At 38.4% G+C, this 22,300-nt stretch overlaps 1 protein-coding gene across 1 annotated transcript in view; it reads left to right on the top strand.

The window, feature by feature from the left end:
• Window positions 1-22,300, top strand: part of EPSTI1 (epithelial stromal interaction 1) — a 97,625-nt gene that overhangs the window by 32,542 nt on the left and 42,783 nt on the right. The window contains exon 6 of the mRNA XM_064361781.1: window positions 4,352-4,425. Within this exon, the coding sequence (XP_064217851.1) occupies window positions 4,352-4,425 (74 nt within the window). The remainder of the gene's footprint in view (window positions 1-4,351; window positions 4,426-22,300) is intronic.

Below are 22,300 nucleotides of genomic sequence, written 5' to 3'. Positions count from 1 at the left end.
AGTCACCTCACCTGGCCTACCAATGGTGTTCTTAATGGAAACTGGGCAGAGTGGTTCATGCCTGTAATCCTAGGACATTGGGAGGCCAAGAAGGAAGGATTGCTTGAGCCCAGGGCTTTGAGACCAGCTTGGGTAACATGGTGAGACCCCATCTCTTAGAAAGAAAGAAAATAATCTGGTAAAGGTTCTTAAATACCTCACTTATTTTGCTCTGTGTGAAATTAAATATTAAGGTTGGGTGCAGTAGCTCATGCCTATAATCTCAGCACTTTGGGAGGCTAAGGTGGGTCAACTGCTTGAGCCGAGGAGTTCAAGGCCAGCCTGAGAAACATGGCGAGCCCATCTCTACAAAAACACAAATATTAGCCAGGTGTGGTGGTATGCACCTGTAATCCCAGCTACTCAGGAGGCTGAGGCACGAGAATCACTTGAACCTGGAAGGTGGAGGTTGCAGTGAGCCAAGATGGCACCATTGCACTGCACAGAGCAAGATCCTATATCAAATAAATATATAAATAAAATTAAAATTTAAAATTAACTATTACGTACTCTGTCCTTCAAATTCCGCCCTTCTGAACCTCCCTGGGATCCTTGTCTTGGACTTGCTTTTCCACTATTGATGCTGACCTGATCCCATCCCTTGGTCTCCTCTAACACTTCTGGGCCTAGGCCCCCTCTCCTTAGGTGAAAACTTCTGCATTTAAGGATCTAGTTATTGTTTGTGCTGATTTCTGCAGTCTGTATCTTTAGGCCAGACCATATTTCTAAATTCCAGAACCATATATTTTACTGCATGCTTGATATTTCTCCCTAAATATTCTACAAGTTTACCTCAAATCCAATAAATTCAAAATTGAACTCATGTTCATTCTAATGCTCTTAAGTGATAGTAATCTTAGACTCTTCTTCCCTTTCTACTCATCCCATATCCGTGTCGTCACACTTTCTATTATTTGTGTCCCTTAAGTTTTTCTCAAGACTGTCCTTTCTTCTCTCTCCCCTATACCTGCTGACTTAATTTGGGACTTATAATTTATGGCCTAGATTACTGTGATTACTGTCAGATTACTAGATTACTGTGAGAATCACCTCCGGGGTTCTCTTGTATTTGTGGCCCTTGCTGCAGGTTAACCTCCACGTTGCTATAAGAGTGATCCACTTCCTTTATTGCTAAAAATAAGATAATGGCTTACCACTGGGTGTCATGGAGTCCAAACTCCTTTACTTGGCACATACATTCCTATATAATAATCCCTTCTTTCTTCTCAACCTTATCTTCTACTCATCTCTCTACAAATACCGTTCAATTTATCCATGAGCTTCTTGGGTTTCCCTGAACTGACATATTCTCTTGTGCCCTTGTACATTAAAAATGTTGTAGGCCAGGTGCGGTGGCTCAAGCCTGTAATCTCAGCACTTTGGGAGGCCGAGGAGGGTGGATCACCTGGGGTCGGGAGTTTGAGACCAGCCTACCAACATGGAGAAACCTCATCTCTACTAAAAATACAAAATTAGCCAGGAGTGGTGGTGCACGCCTGTAATCCCAGCTACTTGGGAGGCTGAGGCAGGAGAATCGTTTGAACCTGGGAGGCGGAGGTTGCGGTAAGCCAAGATGGCACCATTGCACTCCAGCCTGGGCAACAAGAGCAAAACTCCATCTCAAAAAAAAAAAGTTGTAAGTTCTGGGAATGCCCTGTTTCCTGTCCAGGGTTACTAGCAGCCCATGGTTGCCTTTGTGCAAATTAGAGACCAATGCTTCATCCAGGCGGTCAAATCTATGGGTGCTCAGATTGGTGATAGGTAGTGCCTTTGTGAGACACAGAAAAAGACACTTCCTCTGTGCTAAAGCAGCCACATGCTGCAGTGCAAGTCTTGGTGAGCTGAACACTGGCTCTATTTTTCTTTTCTGACCCCCCTTCCACCTGCTGGGACCCCCTGGGCTGAACAACTCATATAATGGAGTGTAGTAACCCTGCTCCTACCTCCTCCTTCTCCTGAAACACTCTTGCTTAAGATTGGTTTAGATATAGAATTTCTATCTCTGATTAGATCCAAGGGATTTGTCCTTTTATTTGGTCATCAGCCCTTTGGGAAATATGAAGAAAGCTGTGGGTCTACTCTCCATAGAAAGAAGCACTCTAGCATCCTTGTAACATGTAGCCTACCCGAAGTTAGAAACCACATTCTCAGTGTTATTCAACTTCTTGGCTCTCGTGGCCAGGATAGAGTCTAACACTTGGTAGGCACTGAGTGGCTGGGGAACTTTTGAGAGCATTTTCTAACAATCCACGTAAGTGCTTTCTCGTATTCTTACTATATTATTTGCAAACTGCTGCTCTCTCCTAATGTGTTTAGCATACTGCCATCATTGCTTTCTTGTCTGTGTTCCCAACTAGCCTCTGAAATTTTCTAGAATGGGCACTGCTATGTTCATAGCTGTATTCCCAGCATCTAACATAGTACCAAGCATATAACAGGCATTTGATATGAATAGGGATTGAATACAATTTTTCAACTACTCCAGAAATACTACTATTACTACTACTACTACTATTTCCCCCCCCAAAATACTTCTCCATAAATTATCAACTTCTGCTGAGGCATAAATAGACTTTTTTTTTTAAGATGGAGTTTCGTTCTAGTCGCCCAGGCTGGAGGTGCAATGGCACAATCTTGGCTCACCGTAGCCTCTGCTTCCTGGGTTCAAATGATTCTGTTGCCTCAACCTCCCTAGTAGCTGGGATGTATTTTTAGTAGAGACAAGGTTTCACCATATTGGCCAGGCTGGTCTTGAACGCCTGACCTCAGGTGATCCACCCACCTTGGCCTCCCAAAGTGCTTGTATTACAGGTGTGAGTTACTGCGCCCGACCATAAACAGACTTTTGTTGGATAGAATTTAGCTGCTGTGTGACTGTTTGTGAGTTGGAATCTGTTAGTGAAAAGGTTAAAACCAATGATATCAATTTCTGACCTCGCTGAGGGAACCCAGCCTTTTGTCTCTAGCTGTTTTCGTGGCTTTCTCACTGTTCTCTGAGTAGCATTCTGAATACTGCTTGCTTGCTGTCTTTTATCCTTTTAGATCCACCACTACCCCACCAGTCCCTACCCTGGAAGGCAGGGAAGTCTTAACAATGGAATGCTTTGCACTCTTGAGTCAGGATTTTTTCCTAGACGAGAAGTATGTTTATTTGGTTTTACAATTTTCCATTAGTTTGCCTCCTAGAATTCTGTGTTTCATTAATAATCCAATCGCTTGCCTTATAATTGATTCTCTTTGTAGGAAATTTCCTTTAGTTTTTTCTGAAACCAAAATCATCATTCATTTTGCCTTTCAAAATGGGACTAGTAATTAGTTTTGAGTGAATGAAGACTTTCATGGAAATGAACAATACAGGCAGTGTTTCCCTTTGTTTGAAAGATAGAACTAGACTTATATTTGGGCTTGAAAGTGATGATTTCCTTTATTCCCCTTTCACAGGTCCTCTTCTGGGAAAATTCAATTTTTTATTAAAGCAAACCCAGCTGCTTACTGTCTCTCTTGGATTCATTTAAAACTTCATGATCCTCCTGGGTTGTAGAATGTGTTTCAACTCCCCATCAAATTTTGTTGTCTAGGAATTTTACTTGTTTTTCATAGGCCATAGCAAGTTAAAAAATGACAGTGTGTCATGGTGAGCAAAAAGCAAATGTTCCTGGGTTATTTATATTGGATTAAAATATGCCAGTGCCATGGTGACAGTAATATCAAATATGAAGCCCTTTATCTCTAGGCTCTCCAAACAGCTAATTAAAAAAAAGAACTATTTTCTATTCAAGTGGATGGGTTTTTTTAAATGACATGTGCTGTTCAGTCCCTCAACGGCTTTAAGTATCTGATTCTAAGTCAGAAGGGAGTTGGGTTGTCTTATTGAAAATCTCTTCCTGAATACTTTAGTAGAATTTGGGTGTATATATAAATTTTGCATGAGCTATTTAACCATTTATTATAATTTTAATTTAACATGCTTGGTATGGAAATTTCATGTTTTCATGAAAACATTTTGAAAGCACTGCTTAAAAAATAAATGTTGCTATCATTTGAACTAAAGTATAAAAATGGGAAAAACTGGTTTTGTGATTATACCAGTCAAGCTGGGAGAGGGGAGCTGTGGAAAGAACTTGGAGCTCCTGGCTGTCAGTGCAGTGCCCATGGGTCTGACAGGGAATACCATCTTGGAGCCTCTAGCAGGATGCTCTATGAGACTATCAAAGCTTCCTGAACCTTGGGATTTGGGTCTTGGGTAATTTTAGTGTCATGACTCTGCTTAAAGCATCTTTAATAAGTTTTGTTTTGATATTTGCTATTTCAGAGCAATAAACTGGAGGAGAAAAAAAGGCTTGAAGAAAACCGTAGAAGAGAAGCATTTAGAGAGCATCAGCAATAGTAAGTTTGTGTTTTCAGAACTTTGTACCTTTATAGGCAGATTGTTCATACAGGTTTTAAATTCAGGTGATGGTAACTTGTAAAAACATCTGGTATCGGATCATTGGCTGTTATATTAATTATGGAATAGAACTCTGTCACCATGAAAGTGAGAATCTAAGGTGGGTGACATGTCTACTCACCAAAGTATCCTTTAGTAGTCAATTGATCAGCAATAACACTACATTTGAGAAATTCCCCATTATAAATAACTTGGAAGACTTGATCCTTTGGTGATCCAAGGTACTTCTGCTTATGTTGACTTCCAAGATAACAACGTAAGGAATGGGGTATATGCACTGAAGTGCCTAAGCAGAATCTAAACTGACCAGGACTTATCCAAAGGACTGAGGACTACTATGTACTTGTATTTTTTTCTAGACAAGAATTAAGAAATAATTTAGTAGTTATTGGAAAAACTCTCAACTGGTGGTCATACATCAAGGTAATTTGCAGTATGATTTGTGAACAACAGCAGCTAATAGATGTAGGGCACCTATTACATGCTTTATAATGTACTCTACTTTGTTATGTAGGCTTTAAGGATAAGTTCATGTCCTAACTCTTGGTAGCCCAGTTACCTGCACACTGATTAAAAAACAAAACCAAAGAATTTTATTTCTGGTTCTACATTAATTCTAAATGTGGTAGAAATAGAACCAAGCAGATTTGGGTTCAAAGTCTCAGCTCCTGCTAAAACTCTTTGAATGTCAGTGGTTTTTTTCTTAAATAGAGATAATATCTATCTCATATGCCATTTGCAAGAATTAAATAAAATATGTAAATGACATAAAAGTGCCTATTATAGGCACTTGAAATGATCTTTCTTACAGAGGCCCTTATTGAATAGGATCATACAACTTTTATTTTATGGAGGCTGAATACAGATTTCCGGTCCAACCAGAACCAGTAATGGGCCCTCCACTTTCATATGAAATATTCACTGACTGCCTTGTGTTCTCTTGCTTCATTGTTGTCCCTTGTTTGCAGAATTTAAGATCACTCAGATATTGGGGTAAGCATATTTGTGACATCCTCCAACATATTCCTCCTCTAAGCACAATATTCTCTGATTTCTCATGCCACTAAAATTATCTTGCCTGTATCATAAACAGCTCCTTCTTGCTTTAAGATTCAGAGGCAGGAATGGCAGAGAAGTTTCTCAACCCTCTGCTTTGCTCCTTAGCAAGTGCCTCTGCTACCCAGGCCAGAAAATAGATGGGACATGGGATGGGGTAGGATGGAAGTGTTGATAAGTGATGTGATCTTCCTTAGCTAAAAGGAGCATCACTCTCATTTTCATCACAGAATCCGTAGCCTGTCTCTCCCCACTCTTTTAAGGCAGGCATCTGAGTGAGGATCTGGTGGGAAACTAAAGAGCAAAGCACTAGGAGAAACTGTCTGTCTTGCAGAGAAATATGGTGGGAGGGAGGCACTAGATGAAGTCTGCGAATGTATCATTGTCTCCCCTTTCATGGGTAGAGGATGAATGAGAATTTATTTTTAGGCTCAGCCTGAAGAGTTGAGAGTGATTAGGGGCTGGCCTGGGGGCTTTAGTAGCCCAGAGTCACAAATGAGAACGAATGTCATTGTCCTGTGAAACTAGTATGTCCTATGGCATGCTAGTTTTACATCGGAAGAGGGAAGACCTACTTAGCAGTGAGGGGCCTGGGGTACAGGACTGGATAGTTGAATGGGTTCCTTCTCTGGAGAGTTCTAAATATGGCAAAGTAAAGGGTAAGAGACTCCTGAAGTTTTAATAGATATTGGAAGTTGTGCATCCAACCTCCTTTCTTTTATAGTTTCAGCTTCTTGAGTTTGTATTTTACTAATTATAGAAGATCAATCATCCTTTTTTTGTAAAGAAAAAAAAGTTTGCCCTCAGCCACCCACCCTACTATCAGTGAAGCTGAATTCAATTACACGCACATTTCACTCTTGCTCTTTCTTCTGCTTATTGTAAAAGTCCCAGTTAACCAGGAAAAAGGGAGGTTGGCTAAAAATGAGAAGTATCTCAAATTGATTTTTAAAGCCTGTTGAGAAACACGAGAAGAGGTACATGGTATATGTGTGAGGTTCTTTTTTGAAAGAGTATTATGTTTTGAATTACTTTTGAAATTAAAAGACCAATAGCTCATGAAATGAGCAGCCATTATTTAGTTAGAAATAAAAAAGAGATTTAGAAAAGATGGATCCTCTATATGACAAGTCTTTATCATACCTTCTTAGAATCAGTTTATGGTGGGAAAAATGTCGAGGAAAGCTCTTTGGATTTTTTTTTTTTTTTGAGATTGAGTCTCACTCTGTTGCCTGGGCTGGAGTGCAATGGTACGATCTTGGCTCATGGCAACCTCTGCCTCCTGGGTTCAAGTGATTCTCCTGCCTCAGCTTCCTGAGTAGCTGGGATTACAGGTGCCTGCCACCACATGTGGCTAATTTTTGTATTTTTAGTAAAGATGGGGTTTCACCACATTGGCCTGGTCTCAAACTCCTGAGGTCTCGAACTCCTGACATCAGATGATCCACCTGCCTCAGTCTCCCAAAGTTCTGGGATTACAGGCGTGAGCCACCGCGCCCGGCCAGCCCTTTGGATTTTTAACAGCATGGAGGTTTTGCCAGACCAACCAGACTGCCTACCCTCACCTCCCAAATTAGATTCTCCTGAAACTGTCAAACGAAGGAACACGAAATAGAAACATACATAAGAAATTCTTTCAAGCCAGTCAATATTTGGCTAGTTTCACTGTGCTGCAATGTCTGATACTCATAGCAGACTAGCAATGATTTTTTTTTTTTTTTTTTTTTTTTGTAGAGAAGGGCAACCATGGACTTGAGCAGACTGTAAATCCAAGTTGCTGGAGAAAAAGCTCATGATAGCAACCTGGGGCACCACCATGAGAATCTTGATGTGCTCTTTCTTAACACCTTGTTCCTGACTTCATTCATTTGCTTCTGATTATTTTTAGTGTTGTCAATTATTTAGCTAACAGGCAGAAAACTAGGCTTTTATTGACATCCAAAGGGACTCTCCTGAGTGTAATAATGAAGGCAGTTTATCGAATGCCCGTGAGGTTGCTTTCTAATTGTACGCATTAATCTGCCCGTGCAAGCTGGCTGAAAATACACTAGCAGATTGCACATGCAGATGGAGCACACAGGATGGTTTTTATGAAAAGACCTCTGGATTGTACTTTTGCAGTACTGTCTTTTCCTTAAAAATCGAATGACTGTGACTGTTTCAATGAGTGGCTGAGAGCAGAACAGATTAATGGTGCATTAAGTCTGCTACTCTGGCTGGGGACAGACTCCAATTTCACAATTTAGAATTAGTTCTAGGATTCTTGAGCCTGAAAACAGAGAGTAGAAATCAGCAGTTAGCCTTGGTCTAAGTTTCGAGGTTATTTTTAGTCTCTGTAATTATTTATTACTTATAAAAATTCATTTATGATACCTTTGGGTGGCCTTTTCCATTAAATGGAAGGTGTGAAATAACAGTTGATAAACCATTTTTAAAAAACCATCATAGGATGAATTTGTTCAAACATGTCTAAGCATTATACATGTCTATACTTACCAACTGCATTGAAGGCAGAAGGAAGGAAGTAAGGAGGGAATAGTTCAAGGCCCAGATGGTCATATTTAGAATACACTTGAGATTCTAATCATTGTTACGTGTGTACGATTTTATTCAACAGTGCTGTGTGCATACTGGATAGTTCTTATATGAAATATCTACTCTTTCTGTATACTTAGAAGTGCTTGGTATATTTAAAAGTGGAACTAATAGAATAATACTTTTTGTAAATAGCTTTTAAAAATGAATGGGAAATAACTATCTTTGGAAGTGGAATTGTTAAACCACCTCTGTGAACAAACTCTCTACTTGTTTGTTGGGTTGAGGGAGGTGGGAAGGAAGAAGTTGCAAAAGGTGTTTTGCTTTGCTAGTACGTACTAGAAAATTTCAGCTTATCCATTGCTCTGTGTGATATGTACATGTCATTTAACTTTGCTGTACTTTATATATTGTGTACATACTGCACAAATGGGTCTTATTTTATATCTGGTCTCTATAGTGGAAAACTTACTTGAAACAGCTAGTCTTTTGAGATGTTTAAAAACACACAACATGTTAAAAGTAGAAGACTAAAGTAACAACCATTAGGCATTTTTTTTTGGTTATTTCACAGGAGTGGTTGCATTTGGGAATAGAGTCATTGAGCTTGGTGTTTTGGAGAGTATGCTGACTGTTCATTGGATGGTGGCAGGTTGGGGGAGGAGCAAGTATGCAGAGACAGGTTGTGAGTTAGATTAGTTTAGATTGTCTAATCATTGTTCTATATGTGAATTTTAATTAATATTGCTGTGTATTAAAGGATAAACAAGTCCTAATGCTAAAAGTTTGTTAAAAGCAGAGGTAGTAAAATATCCCCTTTTCAAATGTCCTTTTGTTAGTTTTTAGGAAGTCCTGTGTTCTGGGAGTGACCTTTGTTAATCTGCCTCTTGGAGTTAGATGTCATTCGGTACTTAGTCATTAGAATGGTGGAAGAGGGTGACGGGAAGGGCTTTTGTTAGTATCTCCATATATAGAAGACTGCCTTGGGTTATAACCTTAAAAGTCTATATATGCATTTTCAGTAAAGTGCCTGGGTTTATTGTGGATCAAGTTAATTATTTTACAATATTTAGCTTTATAGATGTTCTGAGGAAACAATGTATGATAAAAAGTTGAGCTACTGAATTAGCCAATTTATACATTTTTTTGGTTATAATTGATAAAAAAGATGCATGTTGGACATGGAATTGTTAAACCACCTCTGAGCAGTGTGGGTCAGGACTTGTTCATTAGGTTGGCAGCAGAGGGGCAGAAGGAAGTAAAAAGGGAGAGATGTACACAGATGTGTTCATATTTACATTTTGATGCTAGCCATTGAGGTAGGTGCATCTCTTGGTTGTATTACAGGAATATCTTAAGTAACTAAATAGAAACATACCTTCTTGCTAGTATTTTAATGTCATAGATGTGATAATTTTCTTAGAAACATTATACTTAGTATATTCTGTTGCTTTATGTTTCATTTTAGATTAAGCATTAAGGGAATGCTGTATATTAATTGGAACTCTACCAATACCTTTATCTAGAGGCCTGTTGCCATTTTTGTCTTCTATGAAACTTTTGTCCCAAAAAAGGTGGGATTACATTTTTTTTTCTAACAGATTGAGTTTGTGTAGTGTATTCTTAGTTATCAAAATACTTAGATGTTGATATTTTCAATTGGAAAATATTCATGATGTGAAAAAGCATGATACATACAGTATGATCTCAATCCCATAAAGTTGGATATTGAATCCGTATACACACAGGGCTTAGAAGGACATGTCAAACTGTACAACTGCTTGTGCTTGCGGATAACTTTGTTCTTTGTTTCTCGTGTGTTTTTAGTTTACTTTTAAAAAAATAAAGATTATTTGAAAAGCTTGAAAAACACCTGCTGAGTAATTTTGAATCTCTGGAATGGCAGGCTTAATATTTGGCACATTTGATATAGGCTTTTTTTCATTTAATTTTCATATCAACCTTTTAGGGATGTATCCCCATTTTATAGGTGGAGGCTTAGGTAATTAAAATTTCTCAAAGTCGCAGAGACAGTAAGTGATGCAACTAAATCTAGGTCTTAGGAGTTTTGGGGGTTAGGGAAAATAGGTGATGGAGAAGTATAAAACATACTTTGTAGGTCAGGAATATCTGAATAGGGTGTAGGGGTAGCAAGCACTGTAGAAACACAGGCTACCTGTGGAGAGGACAGTTGGAGAGGATGGGACAGGCAGTTCAGAGAGAAAGACTTGGGCAGTTGACTTTTATTTCTTTCTGCCAAGATCTAGATTTTGCTAGAATAGGTAAAAGTGCAGCTGAGGAAATGTGTCTGCTTTCTCTGTGATCAGCATATATGAATGACCTCCTCTTCCCAGGCCCAACACTGCGTTAGTACCATAATTAAACTTACTGTAGGGTGGATGGGCTTTTTTGACCTCTCCTGGCTGCACTCTATTCCTATGTACCATTTCCAATATTGTTTCTGACTGAAGGGGCTCAGTTCTAAAAACCTCAGTTGGAAAAGCTCTTGGAACCAAGCCCATTCCAAAATAGGGCCTTCCTATTTCTAAACTGCCATGCACCACCTTGAGCTCAGCGTGTCGATTGTAATATTGGAAAGTTTTCTTCATTTTTGCCATTGAAACCATGCATCTGTTTTACTTCCATTTGAATAATAGTGTGATTAGTTCCTATGGGGCACATCTTCATCTATTTTAGTCTTCTAGAGCTGAGAATCCAGGCAAGTCTGCTGAATATGCACACTTAGGCACCAAGTTTGCCTTCCAATATGCTCACAAAACTTCTAATGTCCTTCATGGGAGCTTCTGAAAGACACTTAAGGGCTCAGTTGATCCCTTATCCATATGGTAGACTTAAATCCAACCTTGAATTTTATAATCCAGGTAAGGTGAATAGAAAGTCATCCTATTCATAACTTTCTATCTTATGTTAATAAAGTGAACTTATGGATACAAAAATGTCATATCTATTTTGTTCAGAATAAGACTGAACAGCTTATGAAAAATATGGTCAGAGGGAATTCCTACCTATTGAATGTAAAATTATGCTGATGGTTAAAACCATGTTAAAATCTCTACCCATTATCAATTCTCCCTGCAGATGTCCTAGTGTATGTTACCTCGTTTTCATTCCCACTGCCACTGGCCTCATGTCAGTACTATCACATGCCACTTGAATCATGGCCTGTGTCTTCTGTGACTCCTTGCCACCCCCCGGTCTACTACCATGACTCCATTACTATCTTTGCTACCAGTGTCTTCATTGTCTTACATGTTTTGTCAAGTTTAGTTTTCTAAAACACAGCTTTGGTCATGTCACTCTCCTGGTCTAACAGATTTGTTTATCTCTTATTCCTGCTGCCTATAAAATAAATTCCAGACTCCTTAGACACACCATGGAGAACCATGGGCCATCTTAGATGTCAGAAAGGACTTACGCTGTTGGCGTCTGTGTCAGGTTGATGTGGTTTGGCTGTGTCACCCCCCAAATCTCATCTTGAATTGTAGCTCCCATAATTCCTGTGTTGTGGGACAGACCTGGTTGGAGGTAATTGAATTATAGGGGTGGGTCTTTCCCATTGTTATTATTGTGATACTGAATATGTCTCAAGAGATCTGGTGGTTTTATAAAGGGTAGAGCCCCTGCACACACTCTCTCTTGCTTGCCGCCATGTAAGATGTGTCTTTGCTCCTCCTTTACCTTCCACCATGATTATGAGGCCTTCCCAGTCATGTAGAACTGTGAGTCAATTAAATCTCTTTTTCTTTATAAATTACCCAGTCTCAGGTTTGTCTTTATTAGCAGCATGAGAATGACTAATACTTAGTTTATTTAGGGGAAGGTTTAAGGAAGTGAGCTTTGCTCTGGATTAGATGTTATCAAGAAGTAGGGGTAGGTCTATGATGAGGTATCTTAATCTTATCTAGAAAGAGGGAAGACTAGAGTGAGACTCATGCTGGAATTGATAAAGAAGCAGCAGTCACTCATATTAGCCATAATTTTGGGATCTTTGGTCACTTTATGTACAAGGTCCATGTATTTTTCTGTGTTCAGACATATTATAGATTGGTCTTGTTTTTGTTATGAGCTATTATAGTGACAGTGACCTCTTTGGATGTTGACATTATGTGACTTGGTTACTTTCAACAGTAGAACACCAAGGCCTAGCTGTTGAGTGCCAGGCCGGTTTTTATCTTTCTCTGTATGTAATTAATAATTGGTAAAAAAATAAAAGTTGACTAGTTCCTTTCTTACAAAATCGTTTCACTTGGTTTTCTTATCACTGGAACCTAGTACCATCCATGTTCTCCTTTTGGGAGGGCAGGGGAGCTGGGGTTAGACTGCTCGAGTTTAAACTATAATGTTTTTCCTCATTAATAGAACATTATTTAACCTCTTGGGGCCTGGGGTGGGGGGTAGCAATAGCTGCCAACTCAGAAGATTAATTGATACAATCCACGTAAGATATCTAGGATAGTGTTTGGAAAGAGACGCTGAATACAGTGTAACTCCAACAAGGACAGCAGAGGAAGAAGTGAGGGAAAGTGAGCAGCCAACTCCAGCCTTTACCCCCAACAATAGAACCTGAGAACCAGTTCTTGATGCATGAGATTCACTAAGAAGGCCCTGGGACCCAGAAAGTGCTCCAGGTAAACATACTATACCTGGGGGAATATGTGGTCCCTATCCTAAAGACAAGCCACCTGCACAGCCAACTTAATCACTTCTCTGTGAGCTCTAAGGGCCTTAATAAAATAATTACATAAAACTGAGCTCTAGTCCAACTAATAGTAAATCCAAGAAAGAAGAAGGCATAGATACCAGAACCATTTGTGAACAAAGAAAACAGTGACATTTGTAGTCAAATATATGCTTGGTTTTCTGTTTAAATAAGAATCAACAGGTTCTAATTAAAATCATGGAGGATTTTAGCACTAGAAGAGGCACAAGGAAGAGACAGGGATATGAACTACAATAAGTTTTTTCCTTTGTTGCATGAGTAAATGTTGGATATCAATCACAGAGATTGATAGAAAAATTAGTGTGTTTATTATATGTTTAATTATGTGCTAATTATATGTACAAATTAGGATAAATAATACAAAAACATGTAGGTATAACACAATAAATACAAATTTGATCATAAATTTATGTCTTTACAATAAAAGGCAGAAAAGAAGGTGGGATTTTTCAAAAAAAAGTAACAAAAAAGCAAAATATTACGTCCAATAAGTCAGCATTCACAAAAAGGTTTACAGGCTAAGGTTTCTTATTAGATTGCATACAAATCTAGCTATATTTGATTACAAGGGATATCTATAAATCAAGAGTTGAAAACAAAGGCATGTAAAATATATCCATAAATGCTAACAAAAGAAGCAATATTAGTGTGAGACAAATTGAATTCAAGGTGAAAAGCATTCGACAGGATAAAGGATATTTTATGCAGATAAAATATATAATCCAAAGGAAAATGCACATCACAAATCTTTATCAAAATAGATTTGAAATACATAGGACAAAAACTGTTAGTCTCTAATATAGACAATGGATTTGCCAAATTTTCCTTTTATTTAATTAAGTTTCCATGGAAATTAACAGATCAAGTGAACCAAAAAACTGTAAGGAAAGAGGATTTGAATAACAATGCTAAGCATAATTATATAAACATAAAGTGTTGTATTCAATATATGAAAACACATATTCTTTATAAATACTGACTTAAGAAAAAATCTACCACAAAATTGTCCATGTTCAAGGCCTCAAAGACACCTGGTAACCTCCAAAAACCCCCGAAATTCTAGAAAGCCACACTCCCTGAGAAAAATGTAGTAAAATTAGAAATTAAGCAATATGAGATTATAAAGTCTATTTACTTAAAAATTTGTTTTCTGTTTTTTTTTTTTTTTTTTTTTTTTTTTCAGACAGGGCCTTGCTCTGTCACCCAGGCTAGAGTACAGTGGCATGACCATGGTTCACTGCAGCGTTGACCTCCTGGGCTTGAGCAATCCTCCCACCTCAGCCTCCCAAGTAGGGGGACTACAGGTGTGTACCACCAGGTCTGGCTAATTTTTTAAGTAAAAAATTTAAAGTATCTTTGAAAATGGCTATTGGGAAAAAAAATTAAAACCAAAACTGAAATTACTTTGAGATAAAAGACTAAAAACTTTAAAGCTGGTCGGAATAACAAAGTGTTATTGGCATTGTAATCAATCTAAAATCTGATTCATTGAATGCTATAGAGAATCTAAAGTAGACCTGTATTTATATAAAAATTCAGTATTTAGGACTTTAGCTATGAATGAAAGTATTTCTTTCAAACAAATGTCAAAAGGATACACAGTTTGATAATTTGTATTCAATCAACACAATAAAAATGTAATGAAGGATGATTTTATACTTTTATACTTTGGGGGTAGAAACTCCTTTTTAAGCAATACATATAAATCTCAGAAGTTATAGAGACTATAGATTTAAGTACATAAAAATTTAAAAATCTATGATTGAAGATATAATGAATAAAGTTTCAAGTAAATAATAATATAGGAGAAAATATTTGCCTCAAACATAATGGATAAAGACTTAATCTCACAAAGAATATTTATAGGATAATAAGAAAATAACTCTAAAAAATTGGCAAAATACTTGAACAAGCAGTTAAAAGAAGAAATAGGAATCAAAATATTCAGCTTCATGAATGATTAGAGAACCACAAATATAGATTTCATTATTTCGGTGGCAAAAATGTCAATGGATTGATAATACCTCATATTAGGAAAGGAGCTTTCATTTATTCAACAGTGAGCACCTGGTGTGGTAGCACGTGCCTGTAGTCCTAGCTACTTGGGAGACTGAAGCAGGTAGATTACTTGAGCCAGGAGTTTGAGGCTGCAGTGAATTATGATCACACCACTGCACTCCAGGCTGAGTGACGCAGGGGAGACCCTATCTCTTAAAAACCCCAATCAGAAAAACCCTCTAAACCAATGAGCACCTAGTGTATGTCAAGCACTATACTAGGTTCTAGGCACGTATTGTGAATAAAGCAAATATACCTCCATGAGCAGATATGGAAATTAATAGACAAGTTGACAAAGAACTGTGTAGGATAACAGATTCCAACAATTCCTGTGAAGGAACATAGTGGTAGAGATAGGGTAAGTGATTGAGCATAACAGGACTGGGAGAGGAAAATCTCAGCGTGATAGATGGGACCTGACTTTCCAAGAAAATGATATTTGAACTGAAGATAAAAGGATGAGAAGGAACCAGACATGCTGATAACCAGAAATAAAGTTCTAGGCTGAGGCAATGACGTATAGCGTATTCAGCAACCTGAAAGGGAGCTGGTGTGTTTGGGCTGAAGTGAATAAAAAGATAATGAAGTTGACAACACGGGCAGGAGCTAGGCAGGTGAAGTGGACCACACAGGCCATGGCACAGCGTCTGCATTTTATTCAAGCCATAGGAATAACCTGTAGGTTTTTATTTTTAAAAAAGAAATGACTACTCTCGTTGCTGTGTTGTGAATAGATTTGAGAAGGCAAGAGAAGAAATGGAGAAACTACTAAAGACGTTACTGTAGTTGCCCAGGTAAGAGCTGGTGGTGGCTCAGCTTAAGTGATGTCAGTGCAGAGAAAAGTACGGGCACGCCTTGTTTTATTGCACCCACAGATATTCTATTTTTAAAGATTTTATGAATTGTAAGTTTGTGGCAACCCTGTGTTGAGCAAGCCTATTGGTGCCATTTTTCCAATAGCATGTGCTCACTTTGTGTCATTGTGTCACATTTTGGTAATTTGTGCAATATTTCAAATGCTTTCTTTATGATTACATCTGATTTGGTGATCTATGATCAGTGATCTTTGTTGTTACTGTTGTAATTGCTGGAGCGACCCACAAACCCTGCCCACAGATTACTGTGTATTTAATCAGTAAGTGTTGCATGTGTTCTGACTGCTCTACTGACTGGCTGTTCCCCTGTCTGTCTCTCTTTCCTCTTTGGATCTTCTGATTACCTGAGACACAACAATATTGAAATTAGGCCAGTTAAGAACTCTACAATGGTCCCTAAGCATTCAAGTAAAAGGAAATATCACATGTCTCTCATTTTATTTATGTTTTTTTTTCTTTTTTAAAATTATTATACTTTAAGTTCTGGGGTACATGTGCAGAATGTCTCTTATTTTAAATCAAAAGCTAGAAATGACTAAGCTCAGTGTGGAGGCATGTTGAAAACCAAGACAAGTCAAAAGCTAGGTAGGCCTCTTGCACAAGTTAGCCAAGTTGTGAATGCAAAGGAAAAGTTCTCAAAGGAAATTAAAAGTGTTATTCCAGTGAACACATTAATGATAAGAAGGCAAAATAGCTGTATTGCTAATACAGAGAAAGTTCAAGTGATCTGGACAGAAAATCAAACTAGCCAAAACATTCCCTTAAGCCAAAGACTAAACTAGAGCAAGGCCCTAACTCTCTTCAATTCTGTGAAAGCTGAGAGAGATGAGGAAGCTGCAGAAGAAAAGTTAAAAGCTAACAGAGGTTGGTTCATGAGGGTTAAGGAAAGAAGTCTGCTCCATAACATAAGCATGCAAGGTGAAGTAGCAAGTGCTGATGTCTAGAAGATCTAATTAAGATCATTGATGAAGGTGTCTACACTAAAGAACAGATTTTTTTTTTTTTTTTTTTGAGACAGAGTCTTGCTGTATTACCCAGGCTGGAGTGCAGTGGCACAATTTTGGCTCATTGCAACCTCTGCCTCCCGGGTTCAAGTGATTCTCTTGCCTCAGCCTCCCTAGTAGCTGGGACTACAGGCACCTGCCATCATGCCTAGCCAATTTTTGTATTTTTAGTAGAAACAGGGTTTCACCATGTTGGCCAGGCTGGTCTTGAACTCCTGACCTCAGATGATCTGCCTACCTTGGCCTCCCAAAGTGCTGGGATTACAGGCATGTGCCACTGTGCCTGGCCTAACAACAGATTTTTTAATGGAAGAAAATGCCATCTAGGACTTTCATAGCTAGAGAGGAGAAGTCAATACCTACTTCAAAGGACAGGCTAATTTTTGTTAGGGGCTAATGCAGATGGTGACTTTAAATTGAAGCCAATGCTCATTTGCCATTCTGAAAATCTTAGGGCCCTTAAAAAGTTTGCTAAGTTGAGTGTATGCTCTGTAAATGGAACAACAAAGCCTAGACGACAGAACTTCTGTTTACATCATGGTTTACTGAATATCTTTTTTTTTTTGAGATGGAGTTTCGCTCTTGTTACCCAGGCCGGAGTGCAATGGCATGATCTCGGCTCACCGCAACCTCCGCCTCCTGGGTTCAGGCAATTCTCCTGCCTCAGCCTCCTGAGTAGCTGGGATTACAGGCACGCGCCACCATGCCCAGCTAATTTTTTTTTGTATTTTTAGTAGAGACGGGGTTTCACCATGTTGACCAGGATGGTCTCGATCTCTTGACCTCGTGATCCACCCACCTCGGCCTCCCAAAGTGCTGGGATTACAGGTGTGAGCCACCGCACCTGGCCGGTTTACTGAATATTTTAAGCCCACTAATAAGACCTGCTCAGAAGAAAAGATTCCTTTTCAAAATATTGCTGCTCACTGACAGTGCACCTAGTCACCCATGAAAACAACATTAATCTCCTTGTATATTTCCTAGGCATCTCAGAGTTAGCATATTTAAACTTAAACTTTTGGTATTTTTCTTCCCAAACCTTGGTTCTAATACCTATTAAGATATTTGGCAGTATTTCTAAGCCAAATATCAAAACCAAGAACCAACATTTGGGAAGAAAAATATCAAAAGTTCAAGTTCAGACATGCTAAGTTTGAGATGCCTGGGAGATACACAAGAAGATTAATGTTTTCATGCCTGCTAATGCAGTATCCATTCTGCAGCCCATGGACCAAGGAATAAATTTGATGTTCACATCTTATTATTTAAGAAATAGATTTTTTAAGGCTATAGATGATGATTCTCCTAATGGATCTGGGCAAACTAAATTGAAAACCTTCTAGAAGGGATTCACCATTCTAGATGCCATCAAGAACACTTGTGATTCATGGGAGGAGGTCAAAATATCGACATTAACAGGGATATGGAAGAGGTTGATTCCAGCCTTCATGGATGACATTGATGGACTCAAGACTTCAGTGGAAGAAGTAACTGCAGATGTGGAAATAGCAAGAGAACTAGAATTAGAAGTGGAGTGTGAAGATGTGACTGAATTGTAATCTCATGATCAAACTTAAATGGATGAGGAGTTGTTTTTTGTGAAGGAGCAAAGAATGGTATTTCTTGAGATGGAAACTACTCCTGATGAAGATGCTGTGAACATTGAATAAATGACTTAAAATTTAGAAGATTATATACATCTAGCTGATAAAGTAATGGCAGCATTTAAGAGATTGACTTTTATTTTGAAAGTTGTGCTCTGGGCAAAATGCTGTCAAACAGCATTGCATGCTACACACAAATCTTTCATGAAAGAAAAAGTCAATTGATGCGGCTGACTTCATTGTCTTATTTTAAGAAATTGCCACAGCAACTCTGACCTTTAGCAACTACCACCCTGATTAGTCAGCAGCCATCACCAAGAACCTCCAGGAGCAAAAAGAGTGCAACTCACCAAAGGCTCAGATGTTAGCATTTTTTAGCAATAAAGTATTTTTAAATTAAGGTATGTACATTTTTTGAGACATAATGCTATTGCACACCTAACAGACTGCAATATAGTGTAAACCCAACTTTTATATGAATGGAAAATGAAAATTACATGACTCACTTTATTGCAATATTTGATTTGCTTTTTTGCAGTGGTCTGGAACCAAACTCACAATGTCTCTGACATATGCCTATACCTACATATTGTATGGAAGTTCAATAGGACAAATTGATATTGGGGATAAACAAGAAGGAAGAATCAAAGATAACTCCCAAATTTCTGACTTTATGTATTGGAGGTGTAGTGATGCTGTGTCCTGAGATGGGGCTACTAGGTGACAACCAAGGTTTGGGAAGAAAAATATCAAGAGTTTAAGTTTACATATTTAGACAAATATCAAGAGTTTGAGATGGCTTGGAGATATCAAATGGGCAGTTGTACACATGAATTTGGTCTCAATGAGCAGATATATGGGAAATATAAATTTAGAAATTATTACCATGTAAATATAAAGCCATGAAAATGGATAAAATCACTTAAGTCTCCCTGTATCTGTACCTATCTTCCTTTAACAAAAAAGTAAAGAGTACTTCCTCAATTATAATAGGGGAGTACTCTCCTTTTAATCATTGACTAATCACTGGTTACGTATACTCAGGAACTTACCCACATATTCTTTCTCAAGTTTATTTCTTCTGTGATCCCCTTCTGTCCAGTCTTCCCCTCCTCTCTCCTGGATTATTTCTATCAACACACAAACATGACCCATTGAAGAAAACTTTTGATTCCACAGCCTCATCCAGTTACTGCCTCCTTTCATTGTTCTCCTTCTCAAATTATTCAAGAGTTATTGATAAACGCCATATCTATTCCCATATCTCCATTTGTTCATGAGTCCAATTCAATCAAGTTCCATCCCATCATCATACCCAAATCATTCCTGTCAAGATCACAGCCATCGTCACTGGTCTTCCTCTCATTTGACCTTTCAGCTGCAGTGGAGGATTAGTACTTAAAGGAGGTTAGCCGTGGTTCTGAATTGCCACTTTCATAAAGTTAACTTTTGGTGAAAATATAAATTTGTATAGATCAGCTTGGCACTATGAAGCATGGTTTAATCATGCATAGGCTGAGTGCAGTGACTCCTGCCTGTAATCTCAATACTTTGGGAGGCTGAGGTGGGAGGATCACTTGAGGCCAGAAGTTTGAGATCAGCCTGGGCAACACAGCAAGACCCCACCTCTAAAAAAAATTAGCTGGACATGGCGGTGTGCTTCTGTAGTCTCAACTACTTGAAAGGTTGATGTAGGAGGATCACTTGAATGTGGGAGGTCGAAGCTGCTGTCCAGCCTGGGCAAAAGTGTGAGACCCTGTCTCAATAAACAAAAACAAAAAGTTGCATATCTATTTATGGCAACCTATATTAGAATATAAATCTACTTCTGGTTATGTATCCTAGAAAAGTATTTATGTATTTGCACAAGATATCTATACCAGGAAGCTTACTGGAAAAAAACCAGAAATATCCATCTGTAAGAATGTTAAATGTATTATATCCATATCATAAAATGCTATTCAGCTGCCAGAAGGAATCAGATGTATATTTATAAATATGGAAAAATCTCAAGGATGTGGTTAGATGAAAAATACCAATTTTCAGGACAAAATATAGTATCCCACTTAAAGAACAAAATATGTTAGTTTGGGGTAGAAGCTATAGTTAAAAAAACATAGACACCAAAATTTCAGTGACTTAAAGAACAAGAAGTTTGTATCTTTCTTGTGGAATAATCCAGGGCTGATGTTTGAGTCAGGTTAGCTTTCACCCCGGCATTAAAAACTGCAGGCAAATAGTGGCTCTACTACCCTTTGCAAATGACTGGCAAGCTCACTTTAGGTACCATCATCAGATAGAAGGATGAAGGAGTATTAAGAATCCTGTGAGAAGTTACTGATGTGGATCACTTCAGCCTGGCCTATACATTTACTCACATTTCATTGGCTAGAATGCAGATATACGCTCCTATGTCACATATAATGGCACGGGAGCTCGGAAACGTAGTCTAGCTATATATCCAAGAGGTAGAGAAACACATTTTAGAGAATAGCTGGGGGCTGGGTGCTACTGATGACTCAGGCCTGTAACACCAGCACTTTGGGAAGCTGAGGCGGGTGGATTACAAGGTCAGGAGTTCGAGACCAGCCCGACCAACATGGTAAACCCCATCTCTAAAAATATATAAAAATTAGCTGGGCACAGTGGTGCGTGCCTGTAGTCCCAGCTACTTGGGAGGCTGAGGCAGGAGAATCACTTGAACCCAGGAAGCAGAGGTTGCAGTGGGCCGAGATTGTGCCATTGCACTTCAGCCTGGACAACAGAGTGAGACTCTGTCTCAAAAAGAAAAAAGAAAGAGAATAGCTGGCCTTCTCTGCCTTCTCCTAATTACCCTCCCACAAAGTAAACCACTATTCATTTGCATGTAATTTTAAATAGATATTTATCAATTAATAGAAAACAATCAGGATATATACCTGAGAATTCGTGATGTTGTCTTTTGGGGAAAGGAGTCAGGTTGAAAGAGGTGTTAAGTAGGACCTTCACTTTTTTTCTTTATATTTTTCACTATTTTCCATTATCTTCTGACTTGTATTTATGTATTACATTTGCAATTAAAAATTAAATAATTAAAGACCAGATAAATGAGGGGAAAGAATTCCTTAAGGTATATGCAGTAGTATGATTACTTTGATCAAGTACAAAGTTCTCCCAGCATTACTACTCACTTTCATGTTTTGTTTTGTAAATCTTATTCTTGTGATCTCTTAAAAGGGTTTTGTGTATTCCAGTAGATTTTCTCTCACTCTCTTACTTACGTAGGCTCTGTGAATGCTTATAGGTATGTGAATGTCATTTGCTCATACCCAGTTAAGTGAAACGGACTCAAGCAAAATCATACTTCTTTAGGTTGTCCTACAACCCATATTGCTAAGCACATGGCAGAGACTCAGGAAATATTTGTTGCCTGCATGAATGCATGCATGCATGTATGAATGATTACTTACTCACTTAAACCGCATGGCGGCAAAGTTCAGGTTTGTGACGCTATTGCAAAGTACACATAGAATGCATTATTAGATTGTACTTATACAGACAGTTCCTAAGACACACTGAGATTTTATTTCCAAATGTGTTATATAACATGAATTATTCATAAGTCAGAATCATGTAGACCTAAGATAATTATGCATATTGAATATCCATCTGCACGACTGTTGTAGTTCTTAACATCACCAGGGGTGCTTTTAAGAAACGCAGATTCCCAGATCCCACTCCAGACGTGCTGAATTAGAGTCAAAGGCTTGAGTCCAGTAATTTCTAGGCAGTACCACGGATGATTCTCATGTAGCCAGCCCCACGCTGGTCTTCCCACTGGCATTCTGGAAACTATTGTTCTATGAAATCAGGAATAGTATCTGTCAGATCTTTCCCTAGTGAACACCACCATAGTCTGTGTTTTTTTTTTCCTTTTTATTTGAGAAACGTTTCAAGCACAC

This window comes from Aotus nancymaae, unplaced genomic scaffold (assembly GCF_030222135.1).
Source record: "Aotus nancymaae isolate 86718 unplaced genomic scaffold, 86718_ANA_hifiasm-v0.15.2.pri h1tg000043l, whole genome shotgun sequence".
NCBI lineage: Eukaryota > Metazoa > Chordata > Mammalia > Primates > Aotidae > Aotus > Aotus nancymaae.
The sequence above is the reverse complement of the archived record's forward strand: the minus strand, read 5'-3'. Positions and strand labels throughout refer to the sequence as shown.